The sequence below is a fragment of the Chrysochloris asiatica genome, unplaced genomic scaffold (genome assembly GCF_000296735.1).
Source record: "Chrysochloris asiatica unplaced genomic scaffold, ChrAsi1.0 scaffold00031, whole genome shotgun sequence".
NCBI classification, from domain to species: domain Eukaryota; kingdom Metazoa; phylum Chordata; class Mammalia; order Afrosoricida; family Chrysochloridae; genus Chrysochloris; species Chrysochloris asiatica.
In genome coordinates, this window is record NW_006408549.1 from 7,266,689 (window position 1) to 7,288,372 (window position 21,684).

Genomic DNA, 21,684 nt, shown 5'->3' on the forward strand with positions numbered 1-21,684 from the left:
AGTAAAATATATATATAAATAAATATACACACATACACTATTATATATTATATATTATATTATATATGTGTGTGTGAGGCTTCTGATTCAACGTAGCTGCAGGGCTGATGAACCAGGACTGGCAGGTCAGATGGTTGATGGCAGGCAGGTCTAGACAGCAGATAAGAAGGCAAGCTGCTGATAACTTCCAAGATCGCCAGGTAATAGAACAGGTCACTGGCTCAGGTCCAAAGAACCAGAGGTTGGGGGATGACCCAAGATCCAGACCCAGTAGAGAGCAAGCAAACCTTGTCTGAATCAATGTCCAATATATTGGAAGCAAGCCACACTCCTGAGAAAGCTTCCCTAAGATTGATTGACTGCTCATAGCAGGCATCATCATAAAGTTGTTAGATTATTTTAATTAAATCTCATCATGAGGAATAACTGTTTCAGTTGCCAAACCACTGAGAATCCTGGTTCAGTCAAATTGACACAAAACAACCGAGTCTCCCTCCAAGCCTGATGCTATGCTGTTCATATAGTCTAGCTTCTCACAGTATTTGTGTAGCATAGATTGAATAAATACAAGGGGTCTTCAAAAGGTGGGGAAAATTCCATTCTCTTTCAATTCCATTTTCCACAAACTTGTTGAGGCCCCTCAACAAGGTGAAAGGATACAACCCAGACATACCTTACCTGATTTTAAACCAGGCAGTATCTTCTTGTTTTGTTCCAATGACCATCTCTTGGTCCAAATGAGCACAATTACGTGTACTAGAATTTCCATTTGCAGTATTACCCATAATTTGTTATAATCCACAGAGTCCAATGAATGTCTTTGCATAGACAATAAAACACAAGTAAACATCTTATGGTATTCTTTGTTTTTAGCCAAGATCTATCTCACTTACATATACCGCTCACATTTCAATGTAAATTTAAATGTTTATATTTAATTTGAACATACACCGTTTATTTTCAGCAGAAACAGTATCTTAAATCAAAATTAAGGAAGCAGACTTAGGAAGGGTATCAATGAAAGTGTATTAACATTTGATCAATATTATTTATTATAGCGTCAAAAGACAAAAACACAGAATACTGACCTTTAAAATTTACTTGAGTTCTCAGTGAAAAGCTAGCAGTATTTTGTTTTCTTTAAAATTATTTATTTCTAAGGCGGTGGTGGTGGTTATGTGCCATGGAGTCAGTTCTGACCCATAGTGACCCTGTACAGAGTTTCCGAGGCTGTATATCTTTGGTGGTGGTGGTATGCCATGGAGTTGGTTCCGACTTATGGTGACCCTACATAGGGTTTCCAAGACTGTAAATCTTTACGGGAGCAGAAAGCCTCATCTTTCTCCCATTGGAGTGGCTGGTGATTTTGAATTGCTGACCTTGAGATTAGCAGCCTGACTAGGAACCACTACATTACTAGAGCCCCTATTTATTACTATAGCAAATCACAAGCAGCCCTGGTAGCATAGTTTGAATTCTACTTAAGATTGTATATATTTTCTATTCTCTGAGTAACTGGTTGATGTAATTTAGAAAAGTGTATTGTATTATAATGTCTAGCTTTAAATGCTTATTTTTTTAAGTATGCAATAGTAAAATACGAATGTGAATTTGTACCTGATACATTATATATTTGTCTCAACAATCTTAGGTGCTGTCCATAACAGGGAAAGTAATTAATATCATGGGATCTCTCTGTTATCAACTCTGATGACTTAATTTAAACAAAATGTTTGTATACTTGGGTGCTTATTTGCTCTTAAGCTTCAGCAATATTTTCTTTTTCAGATTGGCAGACACATTTAAAAAAACAGATGATCTTGACAGTCTTATTAATGAAATATTTGAAGAGCCTAATTTTGACAAAAAAACTTTTGTAAGTCAAGTATTTTAAATGTGTAGTAATTCTTGCATTATTTCAAGATGTGTTTAGAATAGTCTGAAAACTTGAAGAAGACACAAGTAGCTCTCTATAGCGCTCTGAATTCTGAGAAATATAATTGAAGAAATGGTCCTACTTAGAGTGGTAGAAAAAAATAAAATATTAGAATTCTAGGTGTTTTTCTATTCATTTCTCAGCCAGAATGAGAATTAGAAAAGCTATCAGAGCAAAAGTCAGCTCACAGATGAAGTTGCTCATTTGTATTTAGAATACTTTTCTAAAATGTTAAAAACAAACAACTTTCATCATAGGAATGTGCTTAGTACCATGTGGCTGTTATCCCATGAACCAATGATAAAATCATCGATACATTAATCTTTTAAATATTTGTGCATCTCAATGTCATGAAGAGTTCAGAAAATAATATAATAATCATTTATGTATTTACAGCCATTACTTTTCTGTGTTGAGTGAGGGATAAAAAGATTCCTGTCTGGCTGGTCCCTGTCTGCATTGTCCCTGTTGTTTTTAGTTCTATTGAGTTGATTCCTCAGAAGCTCCTCTTGCTTCTTAGACCCTCACAGGAAAGCCCCCAGAACCAACACCAAATGCCACAGTATGCCAGCTTAGAATTATAGTCATGAGCCTGGAGGTAAGGAAGACTATAGTACTTACAACATGCCCACCATGTTGTAAGAAAGAGACTCATGCACATTATTTCTCAGACATGCACCAAAAGTTTTCCAGTTCTGTTTAACATGAAATAAAATAGTGAAAAGAAATCATAAAATGAAATATTTTTGCTGTCATTAAATTTTCTAACCCGCTAGGTAAAATAAAGGCATGTTCCTGCATAGTTTAATTTGCCTTTCCTCCCGCTCACTTCCTCTTCTTGGCGGTGGTCCTAGTCTGTGGTTGGTTTATATTGTTTGGTACCTTATACTGGTTAACACTTAATAAATGCTTGCTAATGATGATGATGTTATACAACCATATTGGAACTACTGTATGGTTGTGACTAAGTAGCTCTACATTTTTCTTGAATGTCTATTGGCTGATACCATTCCATTTGATCAAAATTAATATTCTTGAAGTTGCCCAGGATTTTGGTTAGTTTATTTTTAGTTCAGATGAGTACCATTCACAGCCTTTAAAAATGAGGCTGATTTTTTTTTCCTGCTCCTCAATTGAATTTTTCCAGGATGAAGTTTCAAATAGCAGGTCCTTCATATTAAATCACTGAACTCTGGTATTAACTGAAGGGTTATAAAAGGACTTTAAATCTTAGCATGCTAATAATAGCAGTATATCAATTTTCTAGACTAAAAAGTTAGCAGAATAATTTGCAAATTCCTCAGGGAATTCTACTTCCCTTTTGCCTTTAAAAGGTTTTGATCATTGTTTTTATTTCAGAAACTTAATGATGCCACCAAGAGTTTTATTTAAGCCTTTTTAAAAGTATTGTTCTTATTATAAAATAACGAATATTAGCTTTTGTGTTACAGTTCTCTGAAGTTATCTTTGGCCTTTTCTTGTTGTGCTTTTTTAACAGAAATTAAAATCTAAATCTTCAGGTTACACATCTGACAGAGCTCCTATTCAGGGCCTTGGTAAAAGGTAAGTTAAGATGGCTTTGGTGAATTATACACATGAGTGAGCTAACACTTTGAGCATAGTCTAGTAGATTTTGTTACCATTTCAACAACAGTGACATTGAACAACACAACGTTGGTTGGCTTTTCAGAGAAAGGGCACAGCAGTACCTTCAGTACGCCTGATGTTTTGTGACCCCTTAGTGTAAAAAGCACGTGAATGGGAGATTATTGCTATTGTAAATAACTTTCTGCCATGTAGGGGAAAAGAAAAGTGTGAACTGTTTCTCAGAATTAATGTTCTGTTACAGTCTTCAGTATTTACTTTGTCCCTTACATTATTTGGCAAACGCATTTCTCTGTGACACATTTTAACTCCTAGAGTGTTCTTGAGTGTACACGTTATGTCTAATAAAGCAGTGATCCTGGGATAAATACATCTTCTTTGAAACAGTTGGCTTACTATGGAAAATATACAACTTGATTATAAGAATATAGAGTCAGCGAGGCTAAGTTAACGTCTATTTCTTTTTTGTAATTTTACTCCTGTCCCATCTGTTGAACACATCTAGTTGCAGTCCAGTATTCCTGGGTGGAAGTACTGCTCCACATGGTATTGGAACAAATACCTCACAGAGGTAGGATATCAGAAATCTATTATACTTTCATATTGGATTTTTCAATATGAAATTGAAAAATCAATATAAATTGATTCCCTGTTATTAAAATGTTGTTCTTATCATTTTGGCATAAATCTGTTTCATAATGAGAGACTTATTTTATTAGTGAATCTAATAAAATGTTTATTAGTCTTGTTGTTATTATGTGCCGTGGTATCAGTTCTGATTCATAGTGACCCTGTATAGGGTTTCCAAGGAGCTAATGGTGGGTTTGAACCATGGACCTTTTGGTGAGCAGTCCAGTGTTTATCCTACAGCACCACACCAGGACTTCTTATTAGACTTCTTGTTTTTAAATGCTGTCGAGTCAGTGTCAACTCATAGCAACCCTGTATCGGGTTTCTAAGGAGCAGCTGGTGGATTTGAACTACCAACTTTGCAATTAGCAGTCCAGTGCTTATTCTACAGCACCACACCAGAACTCTCTACTATTGTCGTTATTTTAAGTGTTGTTGAGTCGATTCCCACTCATAGTGACCCTGCATGGGTGGGTGGGTAGGTTATATGCTGTGGAGTCAGTTCCAATTCATAACAACTCAGTATAGGATTTCCGAGGCTATAAATCATTATGGGAACAGAAAGCCTTATCTTTCTCCCACAGAACTACTGGCAGTTTCAAACTGCTGCCTGTGAGATTAGCAGCCCGAATCATAACCACTATGTTACAGGGGTTCTGTTTAGAGGTATGATGTTAGATTTGCATTGTTGGTTGTGTTGAGGCCTTTTCAAGCTCCCCTCCAGGACTCCAATCTCAGGGCTGCTTATCCAGCTCACCAACAGAGTCCACTTCCACCTTTCCATTTCTCCTTCCAGGCAGTGAAGCCAGTGGGTCAGCAGGTGAAGCAGTGTGGTTATGTAGCTGTAGGATTTGTTATCCACACCGTTGGCCAAACAGCATGGCAAGCTGCAGGTTTGTGGACCCCAGAAAGTTCTCAAACATAGACACTTAGTTTTATCTGTTTACATAGGTCAAAACCAGAACTCCTGCTTTCTTTTCTTCTCCCCTTCCTCCACCCATGTTCCTACTCAGAACCTCTGTCAAGCCATCCTTATGGTTTTGATGACACCCATCACAAACCCATGTTAGCCCCACATTCCTAGCACATATCAGAATACAGGTTGAATACAAGATTGGTTTGAAGCAAATCTTGCTACTGTCCTACATTTTTGGGTCCTATTTTTGGCCTATATTTGGGTTACTTTTTTATATTTTTGTGTAGTTAGTTTTAAAGCAGTGTTGTTTATCTTCTTATGGAAGAAATGACTGAAAATTATGATGCTATGTTGATGGCATTTCTGGACAGATAATACTGTGTGATAGATGTTGTTGTTGTTGTTATTAAGTGCTATCAAGTTGGTACCTACTCATAGCAACGCTATGCACAACAGAACGAAGCACTGCCCAGTCCTGGGCCAACTCACAATTGTTGCCACACTTGAGGCCCTTGATGCTGCCATATTGCCAATCCATCTCGCTGGGGTCTTCGTTTTCTCTGTCCCTCCACTTTATCAAACATGATATCCTTCTCTAGCAACTGGTCCCTCCTGACAATATGTCCAAATATGAGAGACGATGTCTGGCCATCCTGGCCTCCAAGGAGCACTCTGGCTGCACTTCTTCCAACATGGATTTGTTGGTTCTTTTGGCAGCCCTTGGGTCTTTCAATAATCTCCTCCAACACCTAACTCAAATGCATCAGTTCTTCTATGGTCTTCCTTATTCACTGTCCAGCTTTCACATGCATATGAGGTTATTAATAATACTATGGCTTGGGTCACATATACCTTAGTCCTCAAGCTGACATCTTTTACTCTTCAACACTTTAAAAAGGTCTTGTGCAGCAGATGTGCCTAATGCAATACGTCATTTGATTTCTTGACTGCTGCGTCCATGAGTGTTGATGGTTGATCCAAGAAAAATGAAGTCTTTGACAACTTCAGTCTTTTCTCCATTGATAAAGAGTGGCAAGGATTTTTGTTTACTTTATATTGAGATACGATCTATACCAAAAAAGCTATGGTCTTTCATCTTCATCAGTAAGTACTTTAAGCCCTCTTCACTTTCATCAAGCAAGGTTGTATCATCTGCATATCACAGGTTGTTAATAGCAGAAAAACAATGTCAGATATAGTGCCGGAAAATGAGCCCCTCAGGTTGGAAGGCACTCAAAATGCGACTGGAGAAGATCTGCCTCCTCAAAGTAAGAGTTGACCGTGACAACGCGAATGGAGTAAAGGTCACAGGAATAAAGCCCTCAGAAACTTCATTTGCTGATAGGACACAACTCAAAATGAAGAGAAACAGCTGTAAACATCCATTAATTGTCAGAACATGGAATGTATGAAGTATGGATCTAGGAAAATTGGAAATTGTCAAAAATGAAATGGAACGCATAAACTTCGATATCTTAGGCATTAGTGAGCTGAAATGGACTGGTATTGGCCATTTTGAATATGACAACCACATGGTTTACTATGTCCAGAATGACAAATTGAAGAGGAATGGTGTTGCATTCATCGTCAAAAAGAACGTATCAAGATCAGTCATGAGGTACAATGCTGTCGGTGATAGGATAATATCCATGCGCCTACAGGGAAGACCAGTTAATACCACTATAATTCAGATTTACACACCAACCACTAAAGCCAGTAAGGATGAAAAGAAGAATTCTACCAACTTCTTCAATCTGAAATTGATCAAACATGCAGTCAAGATAAATTGATAATCACTGGTGATTGGAATGCAAAGGTTGGGAGCAAAGAGGAAGGATCAGTGGTTGGAAAATATGGCCTTGGTGATAGAAGTGATAAAACAATTCTAGAGATCGCATGATAGAATTTTACAAAACCAATGATTTGTTCATTTCAAACATCTTTTTTAAACAGCATAAGAGACATACACATGTACCTCACCAGATGGAATACACAGAAAGCAAAGAGACGGAAAAGCTCCATATCATCAGCCCAAACAAGGCCAGAGGTAGATTGTGGAATAAACCATTAATTGTATGATAGAAGAGGTTTCTAAAAAGATATTTTTGGACAGTTATAGTGGTGTGGCCTCGGTCCTAACAATCCTGTAAAGAAGGGCTACAAGACTACAGTGACTACAGTATTTACTTATAGGTGCCTTCTGCTTTTTAAACTGGTCTTTGGAAGTTTTAAACTGGTCTTTGGGCGTCTAGGGAAGCTTGGTACCAGGGTCACCAGGCAACAGATAAGCTAATAGTAATGTATAGGGTGCTGCCAGTGAAACCAGGCAGCGAAGAATATAGTTTGTTGCTATCAATCCTGGAATGTCTTAGTCAAATCAGTTGGACTTGGCTCGCTCCCAGCCTCTGCCAATCATGAATGAATTGCAGCAGCAGTGCCCCAGTTCCCCTGCCACTTCGTCCTCCCTCCTTCTCTCATCTCACACACACACAGCATTAAAGATGGTTTTGAACACCTGTCTCCAATTCAGAAGGACATGAGTTGGCATTAACTGCACACTCATTTTGTGCTCTGCAAAATTGCTCTCCTCGTTTTTCTTCTTGTCATTTAGTTCCTTTATCTCCAACTAAAGCCTGGATCCGGTCCTCTACTCTCACTAGAATTTCTGTTATCTGCTATTTGCCATGTTGAATTTTCTGCCTCTGAACAGTTTTATATTTATTTACTGTTTTGAATGATGCTCTTTCCCAAAGTACATCCCCTGCTGTCTTACAGCTTAATTCATCCACTCCAGATTCATATTTTTATTCCATTTGATTGCTTTTTTTTTTTTTTTAATATTCGTCAAATGCCCAAGGCTCTGTGGTAGGCACTGGATGCCAAAGAAATAAGCAAATAACTGCACCTTGGGATTAAGAGGAAAGGCTCTGATGACAGCCTGAGTTCAAATCCTGACTGTACCACTTGTAAGTTGTGAAGCCTGGGAGATGTTACATTCTAAAAGTTCCATTTCCTTTCCCGTAAGAAATGCAGACCCTTCATGGAGATATTCTGAGAATTAAAGTAAAGATTGTGTGGAAGTTCTGCCTGTGGTGCACAACTGCAGATAACAGTGATGTATGTGTATTTCTCATCTTTAACCTTGTCTTCTCATCATGTTATAGCTAAGGGGCAAGAATCATATATTCTACTCATTTTTTTCCCATTTGATCTTAGGATATACTTATCAGTATTTACTTATAGGTGCCTTCTGCTTTTTAAACTGGTCTTTGGAAAAAAGATAATACATTCTGATTTATTTCTAAAGAGTAAATATTTCATTAGGATTTTTTTTACATACAGTATAAAATTATGTGTACTTTTGACTTAATTCTAGCATAGAAAAGTCTTGTTTCAGATGGAATTTCAGTACACAAAAGAAGGGCCTGATTTTGAAGCTTGAAGTCTTAGTAGCACAGCGGATTAAGCATTGGCTGCTAACCTCAAGGTTAGTGGTTCAAACCTTCAGGGGGAAAAGGAAGCTGTCTGCTCCTATAAAGATTTATGTCTGGGAATCCCTACGGTACAGTTTTACTCTGTCCTAAGGGGTCTCTAGAAGTCAGAATCGACTCAATGGCTGGGTGGTGGTAGATTTAAAGTTTGAGAAACCTTTTACATACTATTAGTCTTTGAGAATGACCTTGCAGTTCACACCGACCTTGCTGTCCAGTGCTTATTCTGTAGCACCACACCAGGATTCCATTTGCATATATATGTGAACAGGTTTCAAAGATTGTTTCTTCTTTACCAGTTACAAAGATAAATCATTTACCACCCCTTTCTTAGATTTCATTCATAGAAAGACAAGTACATACATATTCATGTACCTGTAAAACATTTTATGTGTGAAGCACTTTATAGTTTACAGATCACTTTTTTAATAAATGTGTATTAGTTCATGTGTTTTGTAGAAGAAAACCCCCAAGATCCAGAGAGAGCACAAATTTGTAGCTCTATTTTATAAATGAGGAAATTGGGGAATCAATGTTAAATTCATCAAACATATTCATTAACACCTGCTAGGTCCATCTTGTAGTCCTGGTGTGGCGCTGTAGATCAAGCACTGGAACTGCAAGATCAGCAGTTCAAACCCACCAGCCATTCCTCGAAAACTCTAGACAAGGTTCACTATGAGTCAGAACCAACTAGGTGGCACCTAATCGGGCTGCAAACCACAAGGTCAGCAGTTCGAAACTACCAGCTGTTCCATAGGAGAAAGATGAGGCCTTCTGCTCCCGTAAAGATTTACAGCCTCGGAAACCCTGTACAGGGTCACTATGAGTCGGAATCGACTCCACGGCACATAACAACAACAATAACAACAAGTGCATTTTAGGGATTGAGTGAACAGGTGGCTACTTCGCTGTCCTCGAGCTTTCATTCTAGGTGAGGAGATAAGCTTTACACAGATAATTCCACTGTTGCTAAGTGCTGTCAAATCAATTTTGACTCACAACAACCCTAAATTGGGCTTCCAAAGGGTGGCTGGTGGATTTGAACCTCCAACCTTTGAGTTTGCAGTCCGATATTTATCCTACAGTGCCATACCAGGAATCCAGGACTCTGCTAGTAACTCTTTCATTTCAATGTAGTTTGTGATATGAAGGAAAAGTTCAAAATACTACAAGCATGGATAATGGGTACCCTACTAATATGGAGAGTCAAGGAATGTTTCCCTAAGCAAATAACATTTAATTAAACTTAAGAAATTACAAATGAATAGGAGTACTGTAAAAGAAGTAAACCACTGGAGCCAGAGCTAGAATGCCCCTGCAATAGGGCTGTTAGAGGAGCTAGGTGGGCTGGAGCTTAGGAAGTACAGGCTGAAGAAATAGCTAAGGAGCAGATGATTTGCGGTCCTAGGGTCTCTGAAGGATTTTAGAAAGGCATATCCTAAATGCAGTGGGAAGTTTTGTGTTTTAACAGATGTTGTTATGTGCAGTCATGTCAATTTTGACTCATTAACTGTTTACAGACCAAAGCATACCTGCTCCATAGGGTTTCCTAGACTACTCTTTATGGGAGCAGATTCCCAGGTGCTTTCTCCCATGGAGCCTCTGGTGGATTGGTTAGGAGGTAAGCATGTAACCATTGCACCAACAGGGTTCCTTGTTTTATCATATAAGGGTGATGTAAACAGTCTTGTGTGTATTTTAAAGGCCTTTTGACTCCCATATGGAAAATGGATTGGGAGCTGGGGGATAAGAAAGGAGCAGATGCAGGCAGTCAGCCGGCAGTCTTGCAGTGGTCCCTGAAAGATGGTGGTAGCTGGGACCTGCATAGGGGAAAAGGGGCAGAATTCAGTGATTAATGTGCCTTGCCCAAGACCACATAACAAATTACTATAAACCCAGAGCTCTAATGTCTGATTGGATTCCTAGTTCATTATACTTCCTAGTATACTATTTTACAGACGGCCCTGTTTTTGTTATTGCAGCTTTTGCTGTTCCAGCTCCTATTATTTTCAGACTCTGCCCAAATAATTAGACTTCTCAGCCCCACTGGATAGATCTGACAAGATTTAACTGAAAACCACAGTATCTGGGCAAAATATTATCCTGGGCTGGAGTGTAGTTGTTCTCACCATAAATATCTTTAAAATTGAAAAGATTCTACAAGTTAGCTGGACCAAAATAACAGCGACTGGAGGCACCTTCACATTTGTATTTTCTCCACACTTGATAGAGGAGCGGATCAGACAATTTATGTAGCATTGGAATCATAATTTATATACAAGAAAGTTTCTAAAAGTTTGTGGAAAAAATGAAATTGAAAGATGAGATTTTTCCATAAATTTTTTGAAACCCCTTCCTATAGTTATGGAAGAAAAGTATATTTAAGCCTTGAAAATAATCACTGGCTTACATACTCAGGACATAAGGGAAGCTGAGTATATTCTGCCTGTCTCCCATTGAATTTGTTTGTTTGGTTTCTGGACAAAGCGCTGGTTTGAGGAGGGTAGTAGTGAATGACTTTAGATTCTTGTACCCAGCTGGTGGAAAGGAGAAAGAGTAGTTGCTAGCAATGTGGTGGCATTCGTAAGTCTACTTGAGACCAGTGTGGTATTGTCAAGCCAAATTGAATTGTACTCTGCGAATTATTTTTTAAACTACTTGCAAGACTGGATTACTCCGTAGACTGGTACTAATTATGATCCAAGAGTGAATCGAAACAGCTGAATGATTTCTTAGCTGCAAGTAAGTTTTACTTTTCTCACAGGATCGTGTTTGTAGGAAAATGTGATGGTGTGAATAGATTTGAATAAACTACTGAATTTTAAATTAAATTAAAATGCTGTATTTAACATTATGGTTGAGATTTTACACATACAAAATGTCAGGAAATTCAAAATTATAGTTCCCACAACAGCAATAATTCAGCCAAATTGCACATATATATTAAGGCATTAAAGTTAACACTCTGTACAATCATGTCATAAACTACATATGCATAAGAAAGCAAGTGATGGCAGCTTTGGGAACCATCATTTTGCATTTCCTGACTTGTACATTCAAAATCTCAATTTAAATGTGTCCGAATGTAATTGTGCCGAATTTCCACATGTACAAATGCAACTTCATAAATTGCCAGTAGTTTGAAAGAAAACATGGAATTGTATATGAAATGTATACATATTATAAATGTTTCATTATTACTATAATTAATCTTTTTTTTTTTTTTTTTAAATATAAAGCAGTCATTCTCAAGGAAACTTTTCAGGACAAAAAATAGTTATTTTTTTGAAGTCAACAAACCAGAACTTTAGAGGAAAATAAATGAAAAAAAATGTAAAGTTTTTTTTTTTAATTTATTGCTTATGTTTATAGAAAAAAGTAAAACCAGAATCTAAAAGTAAATGAAGAGAAAAATAATAATCTGCCTCCCTCCCTTACTTACCTGCCACTCCTGTGGCGACCAGTGTTAGCTGCATAGTACATACCCTTCTACGTTCCTAAGCGGTCTTCCGTGTTCTGAGAAACTTGTACATACCTGTACAGGAATTTGGGACACTAGGTCAAACTCATCAGCCACTCTATGGGAGAAAGGTGAGTCTGCTTGCTCCTGTAAAGATTTACAGTCTCAGAAACGCGATAGGTCTCTGTGAGTCCAAATTGGCTTGATGGCAGTGGGTTTTCCAGGAATTTGGGGCTGTTTTTATAAAAGATCACATTGTGTATGTTACTGCATACCTTGCTTTGGACATCCGTTAGGTCACTAATTCAATCATTCTGTTGATTAATTGCCTAATACGAGGTTCCTTCAAAAAGTTAATGGAAAAAGACAAAACAACGGAACTTATGGACTCCTGTCGACCTTGAGATGTGAGAGAGAAGAGGAAGTGCTGGTTGGTCTGAAGTTTGAGGAGACTTGGGAACCACTGAGCCCATGGCCATTGACCTAGCCTCTGGGGACTAGAGCTGAAAGCAGTACTGTCCAGAGGATATGAAGTGGGAGGAGGTGCACAAGAACTCCCAAACGTTCAGATAGTACCCATTTGACCTAGCTTGGGTGGCCTGATGATCAAAACTCCACTAGAGGAAGACAAATTTGATATAGGAAGCAAATATAAATTGCTGCAATTTGATGAACTTGACCTTATCTTAAAGATGTAATAGCACAAAATACCGACCAAGAGGGAAGGAATCTTCAAATCAAGGATCAAACATGTCCCCTCATTACACAGTGTTGATAGGGACAGGCAACTCAGACATTGGCTACCTAAAATGGAGGGGGGCAGGGGGTGGCTGTAAAGGCACAAAGTGGCTGGCTTACAAGTTTTCATAAGAGTTTAGTTTCAGAGCGAATGGGGGAAGGTAGAATCCCCACTGAATAGCTTCCATCTTGTCTAGATAAGTAAGGTGAAAGGAGATGGGGATAGGATTCTTTTGATTTAATAGTAATTGCTATCATGACTAATTGTGAATGTCACAGTTCTAAAGATAGAAGAAGTGTAACAAAAATGGGGGAGTAGTTAATCTTATATTCCAGTAACAGAAGACCCTAGGACCAGCAAGAGGGAAGAGCATGAGCAGAACGTGTGATCCTCACCAGAGAAGCAGAGACACCAGAGTTGAAGGCAGAGACCATAGCATGGAGACATAGAGCATCTAAGGACTCTAGACTCATGGAAAGATAAAGGCTGTGTGCTGACAGGCAGGGGGCCAGTTTGCAAAATGGGCCCTTTGGTTGATTAAACAATCATATATTCCTGCATGTTTTTATGTACAACAAAAAAGGGGATTGTAATCATTACAGTGAGACAAGCTGCAACTGGTTGAGTGCAAAACTGATGTAGACTATCACTCAACTGACAATAAAAGCTTTAAGGAAAGAAAAAAGATAACGGAGTTTTTCCAAGAACTTTCTGAAGCCCCTTGGTATACTGCATGTTACTCCGTTTCCCCCAGCTCTTAATAGGTATCAGGTAGTACCCAGTTTTTTGCCACATCAACAATACTACAATAATCATTCTTGAAATACATGCTTATATGTTGCTCTGGTAGCGTAGTGGTTACGAATTGGGCTGCGAACCTTAAGGTCAGCGGTTCGAAACTACCAGCCACTCCGCGGGAGAAAGATGAGGCTTTCTACTCCCGTAAAGATTTATACCCTCGGAAACCCTGTACAGGGTCACTATGGGTCGGAACCGACTCGACGGCACTTAACAACAACAACAACATGTTGTGCAGTGCTGTCGACTCTTAGCCACCCTGTAGAGGATTTTCAAGGAGCGGCTGATGGGTTTGAACCACTGACCTTGCAGTTAGTAGTCTACTGCTTATCTTACAGTGCCAAACCAGGACTCCCTTTATCAGTGCTTTAATTCATATATAACAGTTCTTGGTTGCTAGTACAACAACTAGGTATAATTTAAAATAAGGTCAACATTTTTCACAGAAGGTTATAACAATTTATAATAGCAACCAGAAATAAATGAGAGTGATATTTTTTGCTAATTGGTTTAAATTTACTTTAAATGTCATTTATAGTTTATAGTATAAATACAGTATTTTAACTATCAAATATTATCTGCCAGTTGTTATTGTAAGCACTGTACTGATGTTAGTTTGTTAGATTCTCATAATACTTTTGTAATGTGTATAAGCTCTTGTGTTATCCGCTTTTTACAACTAGGGAAACTAAATCACAGTTAAGCTGTGTGACTGGTTACACAGCTAGTGTGGTCAGTATTTGAACTTGTACCATCTGTGTTCAGAGCCCATGCTCTCAACTACTAGTCTATGCTGTCTTTACTAGTGAGGTTCTTTGGTTTTCCTCTTTTGTAAATTTCCTGTCTATATCTTTTGCCCAGTTTTCTGCAGGTTTGCTTTCCTTGACAAGCAATCACTATAGTATAAATGTTCAACCATTGAATTCATGTTAAAATCTCTTACTCTGCTCAATCACTTTGTTTTTGGTATCTTAAAAACCCTTTATTTTCTTTTAATTTTTAGGTCATCAAATATATCTCTATTCTGGTTTCAATCAAACAATGGAAGAACGTTTTTTCTTTGTAGAAAATCAAAATTATTATACAAACCACAAATTCTGTTTTAACTTTCTATTATTATCATTTTCTCCTACAGTTGCTATGTAATATATGCATAATTGTGCTCTGAGAATCCTTGGCATTTCAATTTCTAAGGCATTCATGAAAGTGTATGCCACGCCTCATTCTAACAGTTTTCCCTACTCTCTATCATCAGTTTTGTTCATCGTTGGATTTTCCTCATCCACATAAAAGCGTGTTGATTTTTCTCCCTTTTGAACATGTCCCTAACCCCACTCATCTGACAGCTGCCCCTCAAGGAAACTGCTCAGTGAGGTCTATGCAGACCACCTATTAAAAGTGCAGCTCACCCACACCCAGGACACCCAGATTTTTTTCACCCTGCTCTACTTTTTATTTCATTCGAAGTACTTTTCACTTGAAAGCATACTACATGGTTTTGCTAATGAATATTGCTCATTTCTTCTCTCACTAGAATCTAAATCCCATAAAGACAGAATCCTTATCGGTTTAGTTCAATGGTATATCATAAACTCTAAAACTGTGCCTAAGCTATTGGTTTTCGTTGGATTTTTTTATTTTTTATTTTTTTGTAAATGAGTGAATGAATACACTGTGCCAAGTAGTGGGGAAACAAAAACTGATAAGATATGATCCCACCACTGAAGTAACTTATGGAGGAAACATCCATTTCAGTACAATGTGGAAATTTCTATTACAGAGGTATCCCTTAAAATTTGGAATTTCCTCTACATGGTGCAAACCCAACATAGTAAATTAATAGGAAAGGATGCATAAAGAAGTAGGCTTAACTAAAGATCTCCTCTGGGCTTAATGTGAACTAGAAGCGCACTAAAAGTCCCATTTTGTGTCTGTTCTTCACTCACTTCCAGATTCTGGCTTCACTTTTTCTATAAACATAAGCAATGAAAAAGGTTTTCTTTTTTTAAAAAACCCATCTTTAGATTTTTTTCATTTATTTCTTATGTTCATCAATATACTATGTGTATATACAATATATGTATATCAATGTGCAAGATCTCAGTAAAAGAGTTGTGTAAAAAATTTCATCTGAAAAATATGTCCTTTAGTACAAAAATTTTTAATCATGTTCATCTTTCCTTTTCTGTTGTTTCTTCAGTAATCTGTAATATGTGATATAATAACTAAAATACAAAGTATGAAAAAATCACAGTATTGTCATTTTTAAGCACAAGTAATGTTTTATGTTTGATTCTTTTTCTTGGAACAGAGCATGTGACCATCTGCGTTGTGTAGCCTGTGATTTCTGCATAGTAAGCTATGATGACTATATGTGGGACAAATCATGTGATTATTTGTTTTTCAGGTATGTTTCTAAAGAACTTCATTCTGTGAAAAATGTACCAAATACAACTCTCTCTTATTTAGCTATAATGCCTCTTGATAGACTTGGCCAGATTGTGTGAAGTCCACCTGCCCACTATTCTTCTCACCCATCTCCCTTCCGTCTGTCTGCTGTCAGCCTGGATAAGGACGTGACTGCCCCGGGGAGCATCTAGCAGTGGTCTCCTCTCTGCATTTTCTCTCAGCAGCCTCTCCTCTCACTCACCTTTCTCTTGCCCAGAGCTGGCCCAGAGGCTACATCTGAATAGGCTATTCTCTTGCCCCACGGCCTTCTGCTTACATAATAAGGTCTATGTACCTTCACCTGCCATTCTGTACCCTCCCGACTCAGACCTCCTCTGTCTTGTATCCAGCCTTGTCTTTCTCCAGTGCTTTTTACCCTCACAAGATTTTAGTCACATTGAACTACTCGGTTCCCACATCAAGTTCTTTACCCGCTAGGGCACCTTCCCACCATATTGTCTATCTAAACCTAAAGTGTATCAGGCATGGACAGGAGGTGGGCCACTTCTCCTGTGATGGGATAGAAGGAGGGTGAGATACTGAATGCTGGGACATTGATGGATTTTTATATCAGGTGGCCTAGTTGTGTGAATGAGGGTGTGATCTGCTGAAAGTAGGGGAGTTGCTGCTGTGGCTGTGTGCCATCAAGTTCCCACTCATAGCAACCCTGAGGGTTTCTGAGCAGCAAGCCTCACCTTTCTCCCATGTAGCAGCTACTGGATTTGAACAGCTGACCTTATGGTTAGCAGCCCAACTATGCTACCAGGGCTCCTTAAAGTAAAGGAGCAGAGGTAGATGAAACCCTTTAGGAGATCAGGGAATAGTCTGGAAGAAACCAAGACTGGGTGGTGACCAAAGCAAGATAAAAAGTTTGCAGAGTGTCACACTATATGTTCTGAACATGCTGAGCCTTTTTACTTTTTGAGTTACTGATCTGCACATTTGTTGTACAGCAAAATGCAGTGCAGGGTTTGTTCTCAACTTTTACCAATGTGGGAAATTTATTGTATCCTAGCTTAGACAGTTATAGTTCATCACACATTGAAAGGAGGAGGTGGGCCCCGTCTTCTGTGATTGGGTGGAAGAAGGATAAGATACTGAAAGCTGGGTAACTGATGGTGTTTTTCACATCTAGGGGCCTGGTTTTGTGAATGAGGGTGTGATCTGCTAAAAGTAAGGGAGTAAGGATAAATGAAACACTTTATGAGAGAAGGAATAGTCAGTGGACAAGTATACCACTCATCAGTCAGTTTGTTGTACTTTGGCAGATTGCATGTTGCTATGATGCTGAAGGCTGTGCCACCTGTATTGTAAATATCAGTAGTGTCACCTATGATGGGCAGTTTTCAGTGGAGCTTTCAGATTAAGACAGACAGACTAGGAAAAAGAAGTAGATTCCTTTGGAAATTATAGCCACTGAAAATCTTACTGATAGCTGCGAAACATTGTCAGCTATAGTGCCAGAAAATGAAGTCCTTCTGAATAGCTGCAGAATGTTGTCAGACATAGTGCAAACATGAGTCCCTCAAATTGGAAGGCACTCAGTAGAGAGCTGGGAAAGAGCTGCCTCCTCAAAGTGGAGTTGAACAGAATGTTGTGACTGTTGTAGAGCTTTTGGGACCTTCATTTGCTGATGGGGCACAACCTAGAATGAGACATCACAGCAAACATCCATTAATCATCAGAACATGGAAATGTACACAGTATGAAACTAGGAAACTTGGAAATTGTCAGAAAATTAAATGGAACACACAAACATCAATATCCTAGGCATTAGTGAGCTGAAACGGATTGATATTGGCCATTTTTAATCAATCATATGGTTTAGTATGCCAGGAATTGAAGAGGAATAGCACTGTATTCACTGTCAGAATAAAAAAACATTTCAAGATCTATCTCGAAATAAAGTGATGTCTGTGATAGGAAAATATCCATATGCTTACAAGAAAGACAAGTTAATACCACTGTTAGTCAAATTTACACACCAACCACTAGAACCAAAGATGATGAAATTTAAGAATGCTACCAACTTTTTTGGTCTACAATTGATCAAACTTGCAATCAAGATGTATTGATAATTACTGGTGATTGGAAATTACTGGTGATCGGTAATTGGAAAATAAGACCTTGGTGAAAGAAACAGTGCTTGAGATTGCATGATAGAATTTTGCAAAGCCAACCACTTCTTCATTGCAAATACCTTTTTAAACAACATAGAAGTTGACTATACACATGGACCTCACCAGATGGAATACAATAGAAATCAAATTGACTACATCTGTGGAAAGAGACAGAGGAAGAACTCAATATGATCAGTCAAAACAAGACCAACGGCAGACTATAGAACAAACTAACAATTGCTCATATGCAAATTCAGACTGAAGCTGAAGAAAATTAAAACAAATACATGAGAGCCAAAATATATCCTGCCTGAATCTCAAGAACAGATCTGTTGAATTCGATACTAATGATCAAAGACCAGAAGAGTTGTAGGGTGACATCAAGAACATAATACAGGAAGAAAGAAAAAGGTCATTAAGAAGACAAGAAAGAAGGAAAAGACCAAAATGGATATTTAGAAGAGACTCAGAAACTTGCTCTCCATCATAAAGATGTTAAAGCAAATGGAAGAAATGAGGAAGTAACAGCACTGAACAAAAAATTTCATAGGGCAGCTTGAGAAGAAAAAGTCAAGTATTATAATGAAATGTGCAAAGACCTGGAATTAGAAAAGGGAAGAACATCAGCTTTTATCAAACTGAAAGGACTTAAGAAAAAAATTCAAGCCTCAACTTGAAATGCTGAGGGGTTCTATGGAAAGAATGTTGAATGATGCCGAAAGCAACAAAAAGAAAATGGAGGAATACAGAGTCACTGTACCAAAAAGAAAATGGAGGAATACGTAGCGTCACTGTACCAAAAAGAAATGGTCAATATTGAACCATTTCAAGAGGTAGCATATGATCAAGAATCGATGGTGCTGAAGAAAGAAGTCCAAGCAGCACTGAAGGCACTGGCAAAAAACGAGGCTCCGGGAATTGTTGGAATATATATTAAAACCTTTCGACAAACTGATACAGTACTGGAAGCACTCACTCATATCTGGCAAGACGTTTAAATGTGAGCTACGTGGCCTGCTGATTGGAAGAGATCCATATTTGTGCCCATTCCAAAGAAAGGTGACCCAACAGAATGTGGAAATCACTGAACAACATCATTAATAGCACACGTAAATAAGGTTTTATTGAAGATAATTCACAAAAGGGAACATCAGAAATTCAAGTCACTGGTGGGCCATGGATAGCATTGCAAAGATTAGGTATGCCAGAACACTTAATTGTGCTCATGAGGAACCTGTACATAGACCCCAAGAGGCAGTTGTTAGAACTGAACAAGGGAATACTGAATGGTTCAAAATCAGGAAAGGTGTGTGCCAGGGTTGTATTCTTTCACCATGCTTTTTCAGTCTCTATGCTGAGCAAATAATCCAAGAAACTGGATTGTATGAAAAAGAATGTAGCATCAGGATTGGAGGAAAACTAGTTAACCTGTGATGTACAGATGATACAAACTTGCTTTCTGGAAGTGAAGTAGATTTAAAATACGGATGAAGATCAAAGACTACAGCCTTCAGTATGGATTGCACCTCAATGTAACAAAAACAAAGATCCTTACAACTGGACCAATAAATAAAATCATGATTAATGGACAAAGATTGATATTGTCTAAGACTTCTATTTGTTTGGATCCACCATCAACACTCATGGACGCAGCAGTCAAGAACTTAAACAACGTACTACACTAGGCAAATTTGCGGCACAAGACCTCCTTAAAGTGTTCAAGAGCAAGGATATCAATTTGAGGACTAATGTGCTCCTGACCCGAGCCATGGTAACAATAGCCTCATATACTTGTGAAAGTTGGACAATGAATAAGGAAGATGATAGAAGAATCTATGAATTTTAATTAAGCTGTTGGAGGAGAATATTAAAATGACCGTGGACTTCCTGAAGAACAAACAAATCTGTGTTAGAAGAAGTATAACCAGAATGCTCTTTAGAAGCCCGGATGGCAAGATTTCATCTTTCATACTTCGGATATGTTATCAGGAGGGACCATCCCTGGAGAAAGAAATCACACTTGGTAAAGTAGAGGGTCACCAAAAAAGGAAGACCCCCAACGAGATGGATTGACCTGGTGGCAGCAACCGTAGACTTGGATGTTAAATTGTGAAGATGGTGCAGGACCTGCCCGGTCCAGTGTTTGATTTGCTAGGAGTCAAAACCAACTTGATGGCACCTAACAGCAACAACAAGGTTAGACAAGTTCTAGAACTTTCTAAAAATTAAAAAGGAATAGGTGTTACTGACAACCCAGGTAAAATAAATACTATGTTTTTATTTTCCAATATAATGGAATGAGTTTTTAAAATATGTGCTTCTTAGAAAGCATTTGAAACATATTAGTTTGCTTTTCATGATTCCTGTTTCAAAAATCCCTAAGGATTTAGTTAAGCATCAGTTATTAAAATTTGTCAAAATATATTACAGATTGCATACAGTACATTTTCTTTAAATAAACCAACTTTTGTTTTTCTTCTGAGAAAATTTAGATTGTACAGTTCTTCCCAGTGCACTGTAGCATTAGATAAGTCACTTAGCTGGTTAGAAATCTGACAAGTGGCCAGGAAAATCGCTCCAATTCTGTTAGGTTCTAACCTAAATGGTGGAAATTTTGTACAGGACAGTACTGAATGTGGTGCGTGTTGACCACCAGAGGGCACTTTGTAACCTGCCTTCTGGCAGGGACATCAATAAGTCACGGATAATACTATCTCTTTTTGTGTTTATACTGTATTTCATCATTTTACTTTTTCATCATTTTTTTTAATGTTTTCCATTTTTATTCTGCCATGAAATGTTTTTATAAACTCATTTCATGCATGGTTTATCATGAAAATTATAATCTATTTTTAATTAAATGAACTTCAATAGCTGGTATGTTGTTCTTTATAATAGCATTCAATCAGATGGTTACTGTGTTAGCTACTTAATGCTACCAGAACAGAAATACCACAGCAGATGGCTTTATAAAACAGAAATTGATTTTCTCACCGTTCAGAAGGCTAGAACTCCAAATTTAGGGCCTGGCTCTAGAAGGACATCCTTCTTTGTAATTTCAGCCCTTGGAACTCCTGGACTTGTGGATCTACGGTGTGTGTCTTCATATGGTGCCTGACCCTGTTGTGGTGGTGTCTGTTCAGCTTTGATGGATATGCGATTAGATTTAAGACCTACCTGAAACAGGATCCCAACTAAGGTCCAAGATAAGGAGCCCAACACATATTTTGCAGCAGGGGGAACACAGTTCAGCCCATAACAGATGCCATTTTTATGATGGTCCTGCCCACTAGTGTAATAATTTTTACATTATTAACAGTAATTTCAGGATAGGCATTTTTTTCCTGATGGTAAATAATCAAATCATTAAAGCAATTTATACAACATGAGTCCATCGTATAAAAAGAGCAGATTCTTTTCTCTAGTAATAAAAAACATCTGTAGTTTTTCATCTGAAGCCTGTTTCCTTTATGCCTGCTTACCCCTTCTCTGTGCCATACTTGTTGTTGTTGTTGTCAGGTGCCATCGAGTCGGAACC

General features: G+C 38.1%; 1 protein-coding gene across 1 annotated transcript in view; it reads left to right on the top strand.

Annotated features, from left to right (window-relative positions):
- LOC102817351 (chromosome unknown open reading frame, human C8orf37) overlaps positions 1 to 21,684 on the top strand; it is a 30,058-nt gene that overhangs the window by 3,741 nt on the left and 4,633 nt on the right. The window contains exons 2-5 of the mRNA XM_006859204.1: positions 1,789 to 1,876; positions 3,435 to 3,499; positions 4,047 to 4,112; positions 15,890 to 15,985. Of these exons, the coding sequence (XP_006859266.1) occupies positions 1,789 to 1,876; positions 3,435 to 3,499; positions 4,047 to 4,112; positions 15,890 to 15,985 (315 nt within the window). The remainder of the gene's footprint in view (positions 1 to 1,788; positions 1,877 to 3,434; positions 3,500 to 4,046; positions 4,113 to 15,889; positions 15,986 to 21,684) is intronic.